The sequence below is a fragment of the Pseudopipra pipra genome, chromosome 16, assembly GCF_036250125.1.
Source record: "Pseudopipra pipra isolate bDixPip1 chromosome 16, bDixPip1.hap1, whole genome shotgun sequence".
Classification (NCBI taxonomy): domain Eukaryota; kingdom Metazoa; phylum Chordata; class Aves; order Passeriformes; family Pipridae; genus Pseudopipra; species Pseudopipra pipra.
Genome location: NC_087564.1, coordinates 9,323,841 through 9,336,754, shown reverse-complemented (window position 1 = coordinate 9,336,754; position 12,914 = coordinate 9,323,841). Strand labels below are relative to the sequence as shown.

The following is a 12,914-nucleotide window of genomic DNA, read 5'->3' as shown; positions in this document are numbered from 1 at the left end:
CTGGAGCACTAACAGTTAAGTGCTTGCTGAGACTGCTGCTGGCAATAAATTCTGTGACATCTCTGGTTATCTCAAAAGCAGCTGGGCACACATCTCAAAGAGCAATACAAACACCATTTTATCTTGGTCTCCAGTCGACAGCTGAGAACAGTGAGACATTCACAAACACACAGCCCCTCATTCTGGAAATGTAAAGCAATTTCTGCATTTACTTCATTCAAAATAAACTATCATTTAATGGAAAACATAGGAAGGCAAGAGAAGTTAAAGGGCTTTTAAATTTAATGGAATGTGAACAAGTAATTCCTTCTAAATTCAGTTGAAAACTAATCCTGTAGGAGAGCAAGGCTGCATTTTTGCTCAGCACTTTGAAAGTACCTGTTTCGGTGGCTTGTGCCGGTTGTACTCTTCTCCCCAGAGCTTTGCTTCCATCTGCAGTCGGACATCCTCAAAATACACATCCCTGCTCACACTCTCTATGTATTGCTTGGCAACATAGTTATAGGCACCTTTCCAGTTCTGTGTGTGTAAGAAGTTGGACAGCTTTTTCCTGAAACACAAATTGGTGGTGAAAGGAAACCCAAAAAATTTACTTCGATCTTTGTCATTTCTTTGCCTGCATGGACAGAGCCAGGCCTCAAGATCAGCATTACCCTCAATCATTTACCAGATATTCTGGCTGAAACATGAAGCAGAGGTAGGAAAATTAAATGTTCCATGGGAATGGCTGGGACATGCCAAACTGTTTGGTTTGGCTACAGCTAGTTCTACTCCGGACTTCCTCCTTTTCTCCAGCCCTTTCCCTCAAACCAAGAGTATGAAGGGTTGCTGCTACCTCAACACCGTGTTCTAATGTCAACAATTATTTTCTGCATAAATTAACAGGGAGTGGCATTTCAAACATGAACTGAGAGAAACCTCTCCTGGAATAAAAGCAAATTGCCGTGTTCTTAACACACAGCAGTGATTATCCTCCATGCTCCCAGAAAGAAAACTGCACCTGACCCTTTTTCTGATGTAACTTTTACCTTTTGTTGATGTGCAAATCTTTAATCCACACATCCCTCAAAAGCAAGGAGGGGGTGGTGTGGAGCATGGGAAAACTAACAGTGGATCTGCTGGCTGACAAGTGCATTAAGCAGGTACCTTAATTATTGGCAGCACTCAAACTCTCAACCCTTTCCCTTCTTTCCTTTCCTCTCTCCCTCCCAAGACCTTGGTGCAGAGGTCTTGGTTCAGGGGACACTCTACAGGCAAAGCAACTTCAGACTGTCTGTGCTCCTGCAGGGATGGGCAGACAGCTGCTGGAACAGAGGCCTTGGAAAGAAGGAACAAGGAAGTGAGATCAGAATTTCAGCCAGGATCTGAACCTCCCCAGCTCTTGAAGGAACATATTCCTCTCTATAAAACAAGGTAGCTGATGTTCTTCTAAATCCAGTATCCTCTGAAGTTCATGGAGCCATGTGCAGCTAATGCTGTCACTGTCATAACTGAAGACTTGCAGAGTTACAAAAACCTAGAAGAGAGAGCTCCAGATGGGATTTATCAGTGCACCACTGAGACTTCTAGAAAAATCCAGCAGTGGGAAGCTGACATACAAGTTATGCTTTCTTTGTATAAGAGGTTAAAGCAAAGCTGCTAATAAATTTCTGTTTATGGTATTTCTCAAAATATTGTGTAATGGGGAATTTGGAAAATAACAAGAGCTAAAAGCAATGTCAGCAGCAACCTCAGCAGGCTCAGAGTTGTTACTTCCCAGGCTTCATTCACCACTGTATCTCTGTGGCTTTGCACGAACACAACCACGAGCATGAACTGATACTGAAACTATACCAATGTTTCTGTCATTCAGGATTATCTATCTTTCCAGAAGCAAAACCAGATATGAAATGCAATTTCTCTGGATTCCACAGCTGGAAAGAAGGGGAAATGTTCTTAAACACACACATGTACATTTTCCAGAAAACATGTTTTTCCAGAGCCTGGAAAGGGTGAGATATTCTTCTAGCACAAACTGGATGCTGATGCCCACAACAATTGCTAAGACTCTCCAAGGAAATAAAAGTTCCTCCTCTGTCTTCCCCCACACTTTACCCTTCTGCAAAGCACAGCTGTTAAAAGTTCTGTTTTACTCAGAATAGGATTACTCCGATACGTGTAATCCAAAGTAAACTCTAGGAGGATAACATTCTTCACTGATGGAGGCTTTCCAAATTCAGTCTGCACCATCCAAATATTTGTCTCCTTTTCTCTGCCCAACTATAGGCCTCAAGTTGGTCTCTAGGCTGCACACACCTATGGCCACATATCAGATTTTCAGATATTTTAGCACACCAGGAACACAGAAAGAAGGTAACTGTTTCTGTACTTTTACGAGTATTTTGCCTCCAAGAGAGCTCAAATGAACTTGAGAGCTTTACAAAATTTCCACCACACCAAAGTGAAATTCCAGTCACCACAGAAGAAAATACTGCATGGAGGCCAAGGAAGATAAAGTCAGCAGATACTTACGTTCTGAAACACTCCCGCATCGCTCCACGGCCGAAAGGCTACGGAAATGAAAAAGAAAAACCCAGCATTGCCATTTCCACAAAGTTCTTTTCTAACCACTAAGAGACACAACCATGTTTTCCCCTCTTTATATCCTGCAGAAAGCAGTTTTCAAACAGGTTCTATAAAATATCTTCTCAAAGAAAAATGAAAACCCACTGGCAGTGTAAAGAGGAATCTGGGGAAAAGACACTTGGAGTAAGCCCCCCTCAATATCCCGTGGAGAAAATATGATATGTCTTTCAAATAAGCTATTCAAATTCTCTCTCCAGCTGGGAATCAGCCCCGTGTGACTGCCTAGAGAAGCTGGCTTTGCACACCTCATGCTCTCTGCATTTAGGCTTCCACACAGGATGTGCCCAGCAGAGCATCATCTCCCCAGATGTCAGACACTATGCCAGTAGTGCACAACCAACACCAGGATGTAACGGGGAAGTGAAAGCAGCTTCTGCCTCACATACAGAAAATTCACTGGGTTTTCATTCTAAGAGCAGATATTATTTGGATGCACACAAAATAGTAGGACTATTGCCAGGCAGGGAAATGATGCCAGCAGGAAATGGGAGTGGTGAAATGGAAGGGAAATCACTGGAAATGGAACAAATGCCTCACGTTGCTGACAGGGAAGGGATGACTCCATTTTGTACTCTACTCTGGGGACAAAAGGCTGTTGGGACACCACAACATAATGAATGAGCCAAGGAAACAGAGAGTTGGGAGAAATGAGTTACATTGAGACTTCAAAACTTCTATGAGGAAGACATCTTGCTGCCACTATTCTGGAACAGAAAAGAATTACAAACTTGCTGTTAATGAACACGAAGGAGAGTGTGACCTTACTTGTGCAGCCATCTTGATAAGGACTTCATCTTCAACCCAGTCCCCAGTAACTGCATTGTACCTGCAAAATCAGATGTGTCTCAGAAAAACCCAGAGGGACCCCAAATCCTCCTATTCCCAACATCCATCCTTCCTTATCTGCAACTGAACCGCTAAGAAGTGCTGCTGCCACCCCAACACAAAAGCTTCTAATCTTCCCACCACAGTCAGGCCCTCCTTGCTTCAGACAGGAAAGCAGAAACACAATTACCTCTTTGAAGAGACACTGAATCCTCCTGACAGTGAACAGACTGCACTGCAGAAGCTATACTTTTGCAACACTACAAATCAAGCCTGATCTGCTTTGAAGTTAAGCCTATTCTGTGATGCCTGGGCAGCACACTGGGGGCAGAAAGAGCCTTACCAAGCTCTACCCACTGGACAGTTTGTGTTCCCCAAACCTCAGCTTGCATAAAGCTGGTTCTGGCTGAGAGTCTGCCTCAGGGCTGTCGAGGATATGAGCAGAACAAGCTGTGAGAAGCAGTGGGCCCAAGAACTGCCCAACACTGCACTGAGGGAGGAGCAAGTCCCTGCACAACCCTGTGATAATACAAAGACTACAACTGTGGTTTCTTTCCACCCCCTTCACTCCCAACACAGTAAAAGCCAAATCAAGAACCACAGCAATTGAGTCACCAACACATGATTGTTTCCAGCCTGACTCCCCCATCCTGCACTGAGTACTGTATCACCCCAGTCTGCAGCAGATAAAAGCAGTGGAAATATCAGAGCTACCTCTTTTTAACAGGGTATTTGAGTAGTCCTAAACCAATATTACCACTTATTTGTATTTTAAAATCTGCAAACTATTTCAGGACTGTGTGGCTGACCAGGGACAGATGCAGTCTGTGGGGAAGAGCAGCACTGCATGACAGTGGTATGTGATTGGAAGGGAGGCCTCCCCAACACTGATGCTAAGTGGTGATTAACTGGCCTCTAACCCCTACCCCTTCCACCCAGAAACCTGTGTCAGCAGAGTAGATATTTTGGCAGAGCTTGTGCTAAAGCACTAAAACCAGTTTAATGGCCAAACTCAGTTTCAGCACGTACACCATGCTGAGCTATTCTGGGCTTTATAAGGATTTAAATTCCAGCCACATGCAACAATACTGCATGGACTGGTAACACTGAAACTGCTATTTTGGGAAAGGCATGGAGTGTTATGTTGCTTTTTTTTTTCTAAACTATTTAAACTAAGTATGCTGCCCCTTTATTGGAATTCATTTCCTTATTAGATTAAGTTTATAGCACTAATAAATCAACTAGACAATACTTCTCAGCCTTGTTTCCTGTCTACATGGTTAAAGTCCTAGATACTACTTAGATGGGAGAGAAAGAGTGTGACACTGGTTTGCTGAGAGGTTTATTTTCTGTTGGTGGGCAGCATTTACATACTCCTGAGAGATTAAGACACGCTCACTTTGGGTATTATTGAAAGTTTTTCAGCCATGTAATTACAGATATTGTGCACTACACAAACACAGAAACCAGCAGTTGTGTTTAACATCAGCATCCAAAGACCCACAGACCTGTAACGAGTGGCATGTTCCGTCTCAACATCCTCCAGGTGAAATTCTGCCCATGGATCAGGCATGTGCTTGGCTTTCTCAATAGCATGTTTCCAGGTTTCCTGAAGAAGTTACAAACTGGCAGTTTATTTATAATCACCAGCAGCTCACAAAACCAGCATTTTCTAGACCAAATCAGGATCCTCATGCTAGGAAGATGTGCAACTACACAAGCCCTCAAAGCACTACTCAGAGCAGGGACTAAGCAGTACCAGAGACCACTCTGACCTTTTATAGTTTCAGTTATAATGAAACAGTTCAGGGATATAAATCATCAGGTTTCAGTTCAATTTGCACTGCTGTGAAGTTACTGAGAACAGAATCTGGTACAGTATATACCAAATATAATTTATCAAACCTGTGGTAATTTGCAAATATCTCCAGCACATACTGCAAATAGCAATAATGCACATCCAGATGATATTAATTCACTTCTACTGTTTTGATTTTTAACTTTTCGTAACTAACAGCATGCATATGTGTAAGCATAAAAAAGTCCATTAGCAACAGAGCTAATATGGACAAAGAAAAAAGTTCTGTGAACCCCAAGGCCCCAGATTGTGCTCAGCATAAGAAAGAAGAAATTAGAATGTTGTATAAATTTATTATTATAACAATTCCAGACAAGTAGCTACTTCATTGTTCACCAAGTCAACAGTACAACATCAAAGTAGTTTTCTGGAATATCCACAGTCTTCCTCTACCAGTCAATTTGGATGCTTCTCTCTTAACATTCTGATCTCCCTCTTTTTACATTGCATTTTTCCAAGAAAACCTGTGATGTGCCAAATGCCTTCTGCAAGGTGAGCAGGAGAAAAAGCACTCTGCACCCCATCAGTAAAGAAATACTGGGCCCTGAGGTATTGCTACTGTCTCTTTGAATTTCAAGTGTGCAGAAACAGCAACTTTTAAAATTTGGGAATTCCCCCCCCCCCGGAATTTAAATCAGTCAATTTAAAAAAACCCTACAGTATAAATTTGGGTCAGCAATGACATCAAGGAAGTTTTTGAAGCAGCTGAGCTTTTAAATTGTTCATGCTTATTCTGAATTTCAGCTGTAACTTTGCATACCTTGCAAACAATTCAAATGCTCCCCTTTCTGATAAGAGTACCATAAAATGAACACAATACTATAATAAATAAAACAAGTTTAAAGGACATGTTGAAAAAGATTTCCTATGTTTCATAAACAAATGAAGTCGCCTCAGGTCGTGCAACAACAGACATTTCACATGGACCTGAGAACTTCCACACTTAAATACATATGACAGAAACAGGGAGAGACAGCAACAAATAGAATTGCTCAGTGAATCATCAGTGTCAAATCGTTCTTGAGCAGACTCCCGCTCCAAAAGGTGATTTGTGTCCATGCTAGGCAGTAACTTAAATCAGTTAATTACTTGTGCATGATCTCATGAGGTGCTTTGTACAAAAGCTGTATTCTGATCTTCAAACAAAGAGAAATTGGAAATGGTGCTACCAGTGCAATTTTTCTCCTGCTGGAGGCATATGGCTGCCACACAGAGACATTTCAGGGCAGAGAACAAAAGATGGGTATTATTTCATTTAACAGGTATCTTTTTTAGTTTTGACTTAATGACTTTTATGGGCTGAGGCAAGCAGTTCTCCCAGACAATAATATAATGAACAAAAAAGTCCGTAAAAGGAAAAAAAAAATCATAATTCATCTATTAGATATGGTGTTCACATTTCTTTTTTAACCTACCCGACCATGGTCAACCACAGAGCCATGCTTAGAACGATGCTGTGTGTCATTCTAAAGGATCCATGAGAAGACATGAAAGCAGGAAAATACATGTGATAAGACAAATGATTGACAAAGAGTCTTGGTTCTCTTTGTTAGTTAAAAAAAAAAGTTTCCAGTTAAAAGCCACTCTTCAGTTTATATCCCCAATTTAAGTTCACTCTTAGAACATCTGTGAACAAACCTATTGAGGTAAGTTGGCAATTTTTTAAACTGGAAAGCATGCATTAAAAGGATCTCGCCTATTAACTAGCTACTTAAACACTGCTGAGTCCTGTTTAAAGGCAGAGGGTTAACAGCAAGTTTCTGGCTCTGCATTTCATTATCAATGGCCCACACTGCCTTTAGGTTTGGGGTCTGACAGGCAGAGTGATCAGAGCAGGCTGTGGGGGTTTAGGATGTTATCAGTCCTGGCTCTTTGCTTCACTGTGTTGGAAGTCACCATTCCTGCAGATTAAGCAGGAGATGGAGATGGAGAAGGAGATGGAGACTTGCTTGCTCAACATCTCAGCATAAAGCATTTTATCTGTTATAGGAGCCACAGTGCCAAACTAGACATTGTGGAGACCAAAGATAGCCACAAACATTCTGCAGAAACAAAATGATAGGTTAGGAAGGAGGAAATAATTGCAATTTCTGAAGTCCTTATCAGTTTTATCTCAGGCCATATGACTCAGAACTTGCACTGCAAACCCAGAGGCAAGTATTTAGTATGTGCTAAAATGTACACACAAACGAAGACTAAGCTCCCTATCAGGTCATAACTTGCTTAGCACAGAATACACTAACATCTGTCCCCTTTCTATACTAAGCTTTTACTCTTCACTTTCCTTAGGATTATGTACCTTTTAATGTTTTTATTAACTACCTTTGGTAAAAATCTTACTGCAGACAAGCCAGGTTCACTTTCCACGTGTTACTTTATATGTTATCTGACTAAAATAACCCCCCTGCTATCTCTTCACAAATAAAGCATGCATTAGGCATAACCGAGATTTTAGAGTATCTATTAAATAAATGTTAATATTTACAATAAGAAACGTGTTAATAAAACACATTAAATCCTAGTCTAGGCGAAATCTAAGAGACATGCCAGTGTACCACAAATGGTGTATATTTGGATTATCTAAGCTACAGAGTGAGTGTCACTTGCATTCTTGAGGCTCCATTTCCTCGGCTGACCTGTGCCAAGGGAGCCCAGTGAAAAAGGACACACTGCCAAGGAAGCACCAACTATGGCCCTTTCGACCTCCCTGCAATGCTATGACTGCTCTTCATCTCAAAAAGGTCAGATACTGCTCGAGTACACTGTCAGAACTACTGCCAGTGTGACACTTGATGCCCAAGCATGAGAGCCAACATGTCAAAAGCTCCCTAAGAAGGAATTACTACATAAAAACTTACCATTTATCATTCACAATTTTATTTGCCCAACTAAAAATATTATGGATTAGCAAAATCCATAATAAATTATCCTCTGGTAGGCCCCAATTTAGCTTACAACGAGTGTATAATCTTCTGAGTCTCTCAGTCAAAGTTTGATCAGAAGGGCAGTGAATCGCTTGCCTGGATCGCGCCACCTTTGTAAATGAACTAAAAGGGACAGTGAGCAATTCCATGGCAGTGTCAGACTATTGGCTTAATGGAATTAACTGCAGGCCTGGAAAAAAACAAGTGTGTTTTTTTATTGAAAAGTGTTAGTTACAAGAGGTGAAGCAGTTAGAGAATGTCTCATGCCAACAAAGTAAAACCAAAACCTTATTGAAGGTCGGAGCCAATACTTACCTTAAAGCTAAAGCTTCTAGGAGAAGAGCTTGAACTGTACTGCTCACTTTTTGCTAAGCTGCTGTAATAATTGTCTACTTTGGTATTGGCAGACTTGTCAGAAATTGGATCATCAGTTATTGGACAGATAAAATAATTGTCTTCATCATCACTATCAGCATCAAGATAATCCCCAGAGTTCGCTGTGGTCGTCCTGGCATTATCAATCCCTTCCATACGAAAAATAAGGTCCTCGTCTGCCATGTTTGCAGGAGGTTGGTTTAACTCCTACAAGGATTGAAACACCCACTATTCCAAAGCACGTGCAAACGGAGGGAAGAAGCTGGGTGGGAGAGAAGAGAAAAAAAAATGTTATTTAAAGAACAAATTATGCATAAAACTGATGTCAGCACCCTGGCAGAAAAAAAAACAAACCAAACCAACAAACCCAACACATTTGCATATGGTTCTATAAAAGTAATCTCCCAGTACTTCCATGTAGTTTTGAACACCTCAGTGTTGGGTTTCCAGAAGGTTTTTTGTTTTTAAACTGCTACAGGACTGAGAAAAGAAGACAATCAAGTATAGAATAAAACTAGCTCCTATCTCTTCCTTCAAATGTTTTTATTCTTCCTTTTTTTAACTCCTGAGTTTCACAACATTAGTCTTAGAAACTAGAAGGGGTTTTACCTTGAACACCACACTCAGGTTTTCAAATTTTTTCAGGACAAGTTTTCTCAAAGATACTGCATACAAATTAACAGTCAAGTGAGTTAGATAGCATTATTAGGACAACATAAAAAAATTTTCCACCATCACCAGGATTTAAGCTGGCTTTTAGCTCCTATACAACCAACAGTCCACAGTAAAACACACTGCTTAAAGTGCAGCACATTGCAGAAAAATGAGGTGGAGGAATGATCAAAGCCCTTGGAAGAGGTGGAAGTTTGCCTAGATACTCTGAAAACACTGGCACCTACCAAATAGAGGATTAGTGAGAATTTTCAAAATCTGGCCCTGATGCTGGCTGAGCAACAGCATGTAATTTAAAACAGATACTTCTGTCACTTGGCTTAGTTCTTCACTTGACCAGCAAAATCAGAGATTTTCACAAAGCTAGCCTAATAAAACAATCATAAAACAAGGTTTTCAGGTTTGCTTCACTGTTATTCTTCAGCCCTTTGCATAGTCAGCCTTCCTTCTCCAAGAAACAGTGAGATAAACCTTACAGCAGCATGCACAGCTCCTACTCCACAGTTACTGAGAAACTGGTCACCACAGAAACAGTACCATATGGCAGCTTTCACCAGCAACATCATGTTATTGGTTCCTGCCTTTCTGATGGAGGCAACATTCCCACATCTCAGCCAGCAACACAGGTAACTGTTGCCCTGCACTCACTCCTGCTCCTGCTGCCACAGGATCTCCAGATCCACGGGGTCCACGATGGTCTGAAAAGCAGCAGCAACAGGAATACAGGTTTGTGCAGCAGTGAGTGCAAACATTGGGGTTCCTGTGACTTGCTGTGCAAACCAAACATTGTCACACAAATCAGTTTCTATTTAAAGCTAATGGTGTTTATAAAAGCCTCACCGTTTTTCTTGGAACCCTATTTCTTGTAAAGTGCTTGTGGTGTTTACTTTGGAAGTGTGTGTACTAAAACCAAGCCTCACATAACACACTCTTTAAAACAAATTCAATAAGCAAACATTAAACTACACAAATACTGCTCTAAACCTCATAGTTTGATGAAAAGCCTTATAAAAAATCCTATGCTTCATCCCAAGGCTTATATTCTGTGCTTTTGCATTATGGCATAAAGTTATGCTATCTATGAATTCCTGTTACTAGTGCTGCTTTGTTTTGCTAATTTAATCTTTAATATCTATTACAGGAGCTTTCCTAGGACTGCACTGAACCAAGCCTGCATTATCACACACCTGTAATTTAAACTACCCACTCCAATCCACTTTGAAAATTTATTCCATTTTTTAATCAGCCTTGTACTATGCGATTCAAAATGAAGATAATTTAAAATACAGTCACTTACTAAATCTGCTCAAGATTCTACTAATTTTTGTGTTTTCCCAATGCGTGTTTCAAGTATTTTTCTTTCTCTTGTCTTTATAACCAAGAGCCACATGACCAGGAGGGGCAGGTGAGTTGCAAAGCCAACCCACTGTGCTGCTGAGCATGGTGAAAATGCAAACACATAGAAGCAGAGGGGAAAATCCACATCACAGTGCTGTTAAAACAGCACTTGCAGATTTCTTGCAGGTGTCTGTTGTTACAAAGCACTGTTGGGTTGGTGGGACTCTTTAGCAAGGCCCGCCAGCTGCCTCAGCATCTAAACCTGCCTTAATTCATCCCAAAGAGGTGAGCGATAGGACCTCTCTAGTTGGCAAAAGAGACAACTGGAGCATCTCCAGCAATTCCTAACCCATCATTTCAGCTCAGACACAGCCCTCTGTACCTCTTTAGCACAGAACAGGAGAGCAGGAACTGCCCTGTGACACAAGTCCCAGATTCTCTTGTAAAGAAGCATTAAAGCAAGGATGACCCAGCTCTCCCTGGTATAATACTAAATCCCTTTTGATTTAATACCACATGAGCTAAAGCCATTTAGGAGGATACCTGTAAGAGTAACAAGCAGGTTTTTCTTAAAAGAGAGAAATCGCCTTTCAGATTAACACTCTTAGGATACTAATTTAAAATTTAACCTAAGCAACTATACAGACCTTAAAAATTATTATCACTTTCATGAACTACAGACATAAAGCTACTTAACACAGTCCAGAACAACCCCACTAGCTATGTTAATGTCCTGTAGCACACTATGAACTATTGCGCTTTAAAAACACCCAACTGACCCTTGCAAAGCAAATGTCAATTCTCATCTGCACCACTGCATGAAAACAAGTTTAGTGAGTCTAGATAAGAGCTCTGATAAAAAACAAGATTTAAAAAAAAAACAAAGATGTCTCGACTCGTTGTCTACCTTTGAAAACCTTGTCTTATCAAGGACAGATCTTCTAATGAGAAGCTTTACTACAGGTCCCTTCCAGTGTGCCACTACTGCAAACACCATGGCACAAACCACACTCAGCTTGCCTGCAAGCACAGCTGGGATAATGACTGCATGAGCCTGAGTGTTAGGGAACAACGACGCAAAATTCATGGAGCAAATGGGTGAGTTCCTCTGCACCAGCTCAGAGTACAAGGCATTTGAGACCCAAAACGCTGTGCTAGGAAACACAGTGAGGCTTCAAAAACACAAATGGCTTTTAGAGCTACAAGCAGTGAAGCACAGGAACGACCCCTCCGAGCCAAGTCCACCTTTCTGCCAAACATACAAATAAATAACTATGTTAACAGTACCCAAACCACGGGGACTTAAAAGGGCACAAAAGGAACTTCCAATACAACTTCAAAATGCCCTTCCATTGACATTAATAGCCCTGTCATTTCAACTGGCTTTAAATACACTGAAAAACTGCCTATCGCTGACCTTTTGTAAGCATTTGCGCAGTATCCCAGGGTCTTAATTAAGCTCATGCTTTACGCGTATTGAGGCACTTGAAAAATTACCCAAACACGAGCAGTCCTGCAGCCGTTCCGGGCTGTCACGGCGGACCCAGCCCCGGCCACACACCAGCTGCTCCACGGTCACAAACACCACTGGGGACTTTTATCAGCGCAAGCATTAAAATTATGTGCACGGAAGAAGCGCTAAACTCCAGGTGTACGCGCAGCAGCGCTGCCCAGCACACACGGACCAGGTTATTTTTAGCCCAGCGCAAAGGCTTGGCCCCGGCCTTTTGCAGGCTCAAACTACCGCGCTGTTGATCACGTTCTGCAAATTTTAAAACATTCACAAACAAATCTAGAAAGCCCGTTCCGCGCCCCACGCCGCGCAGCAGCCTGAGGCAGCTCCCGACCCCCGGCCCGGCACCGCGACGGCACCTACCGGGGCAGAAGAGCCCGGCTCGGTGCAGAGCGATCCCGCAGCCGCCGCGCCCGGTCCCGCAGCCGCCCCGCTGAGCGAGACGGGAGGAGAAGCCGCTCCAGGCAAAGGAGGAGGGAGGCGGGGCCCCGCTGAGGGAAGGAGGCAGTCCGGCGGCAGAGCCGCCCCGCGAAAGCAGGCGGGAGTCGGGCAGCGAGGCCGCCCCTCACGGCCCCCCCGCCCACGGCGCTGACGAGGCGCCGCCTCCCGCTGTCCTCAGCGGGCCCCGCGGGCACAGCCACACCACCTGACGCGGAGGAGACGGGGGGACACGGCGGGACACGGCCCGACGCTTTATTCCCATGAGAAAACCGATGAAAATCTGAGGAGAGCTTCCCCCTCCCCAGTTAGCCCCGTTAGGTGTTAGCCATGGAGGACCCCGGGG

At 42.6% G+C, this 12,914-nt stretch overlaps 1 protein-coding gene across 6 annotated transcripts in view; it reads right to left on the bottom strand.

Moving 5' to 3' along the window:
* Positions 1–12,914, bottom strand: part of EEF2K (eukaryotic elongation factor 2 kinase) — a 28,819-nt gene that overhangs the window by 13,378 nt on the left and 2,527 nt on the right. For 2 of the 6 annotated variants that reach the window (XM_064673008.1, XM_064673012.1), the window contains exons 1-7: positions 12,494–12,637; positions 8,548–8,869; positions 6,724–6,774; positions 4,959–5,059; positions 3,391–3,451; positions 2,512–2,549; positions 379–550 (exon numbers count right to left, since the gene is read on the bottom strand). In XM_064673008.1, coding sequence (XP_064529078.1) covers positions 379–550; positions 2,512–2,549; positions 3,391–3,451; positions 4,959–5,059; positions 6,724–6,774; positions 8,548–8,790 — 666 coding nt within the window. In that variant the 5' untranslated portion in view covers positions 8,791–8,869; positions 12,494–12,637. Of the gene's footprint in view, positions 1–378; positions 551–2,511; positions 2,550–3,390; positions 3,452–4,958; positions 5,060–6,723; positions 6,775–8,547; positions 8,870–9,816; positions 9,978–12,493; positions 12,646–12,914 lie in introns of those variants that run through there. The other 4 variants (XM_064673009.1, XM_064673013.1, XM_064673010.1 and 1 more) reach the window with 4 other exon arrangements.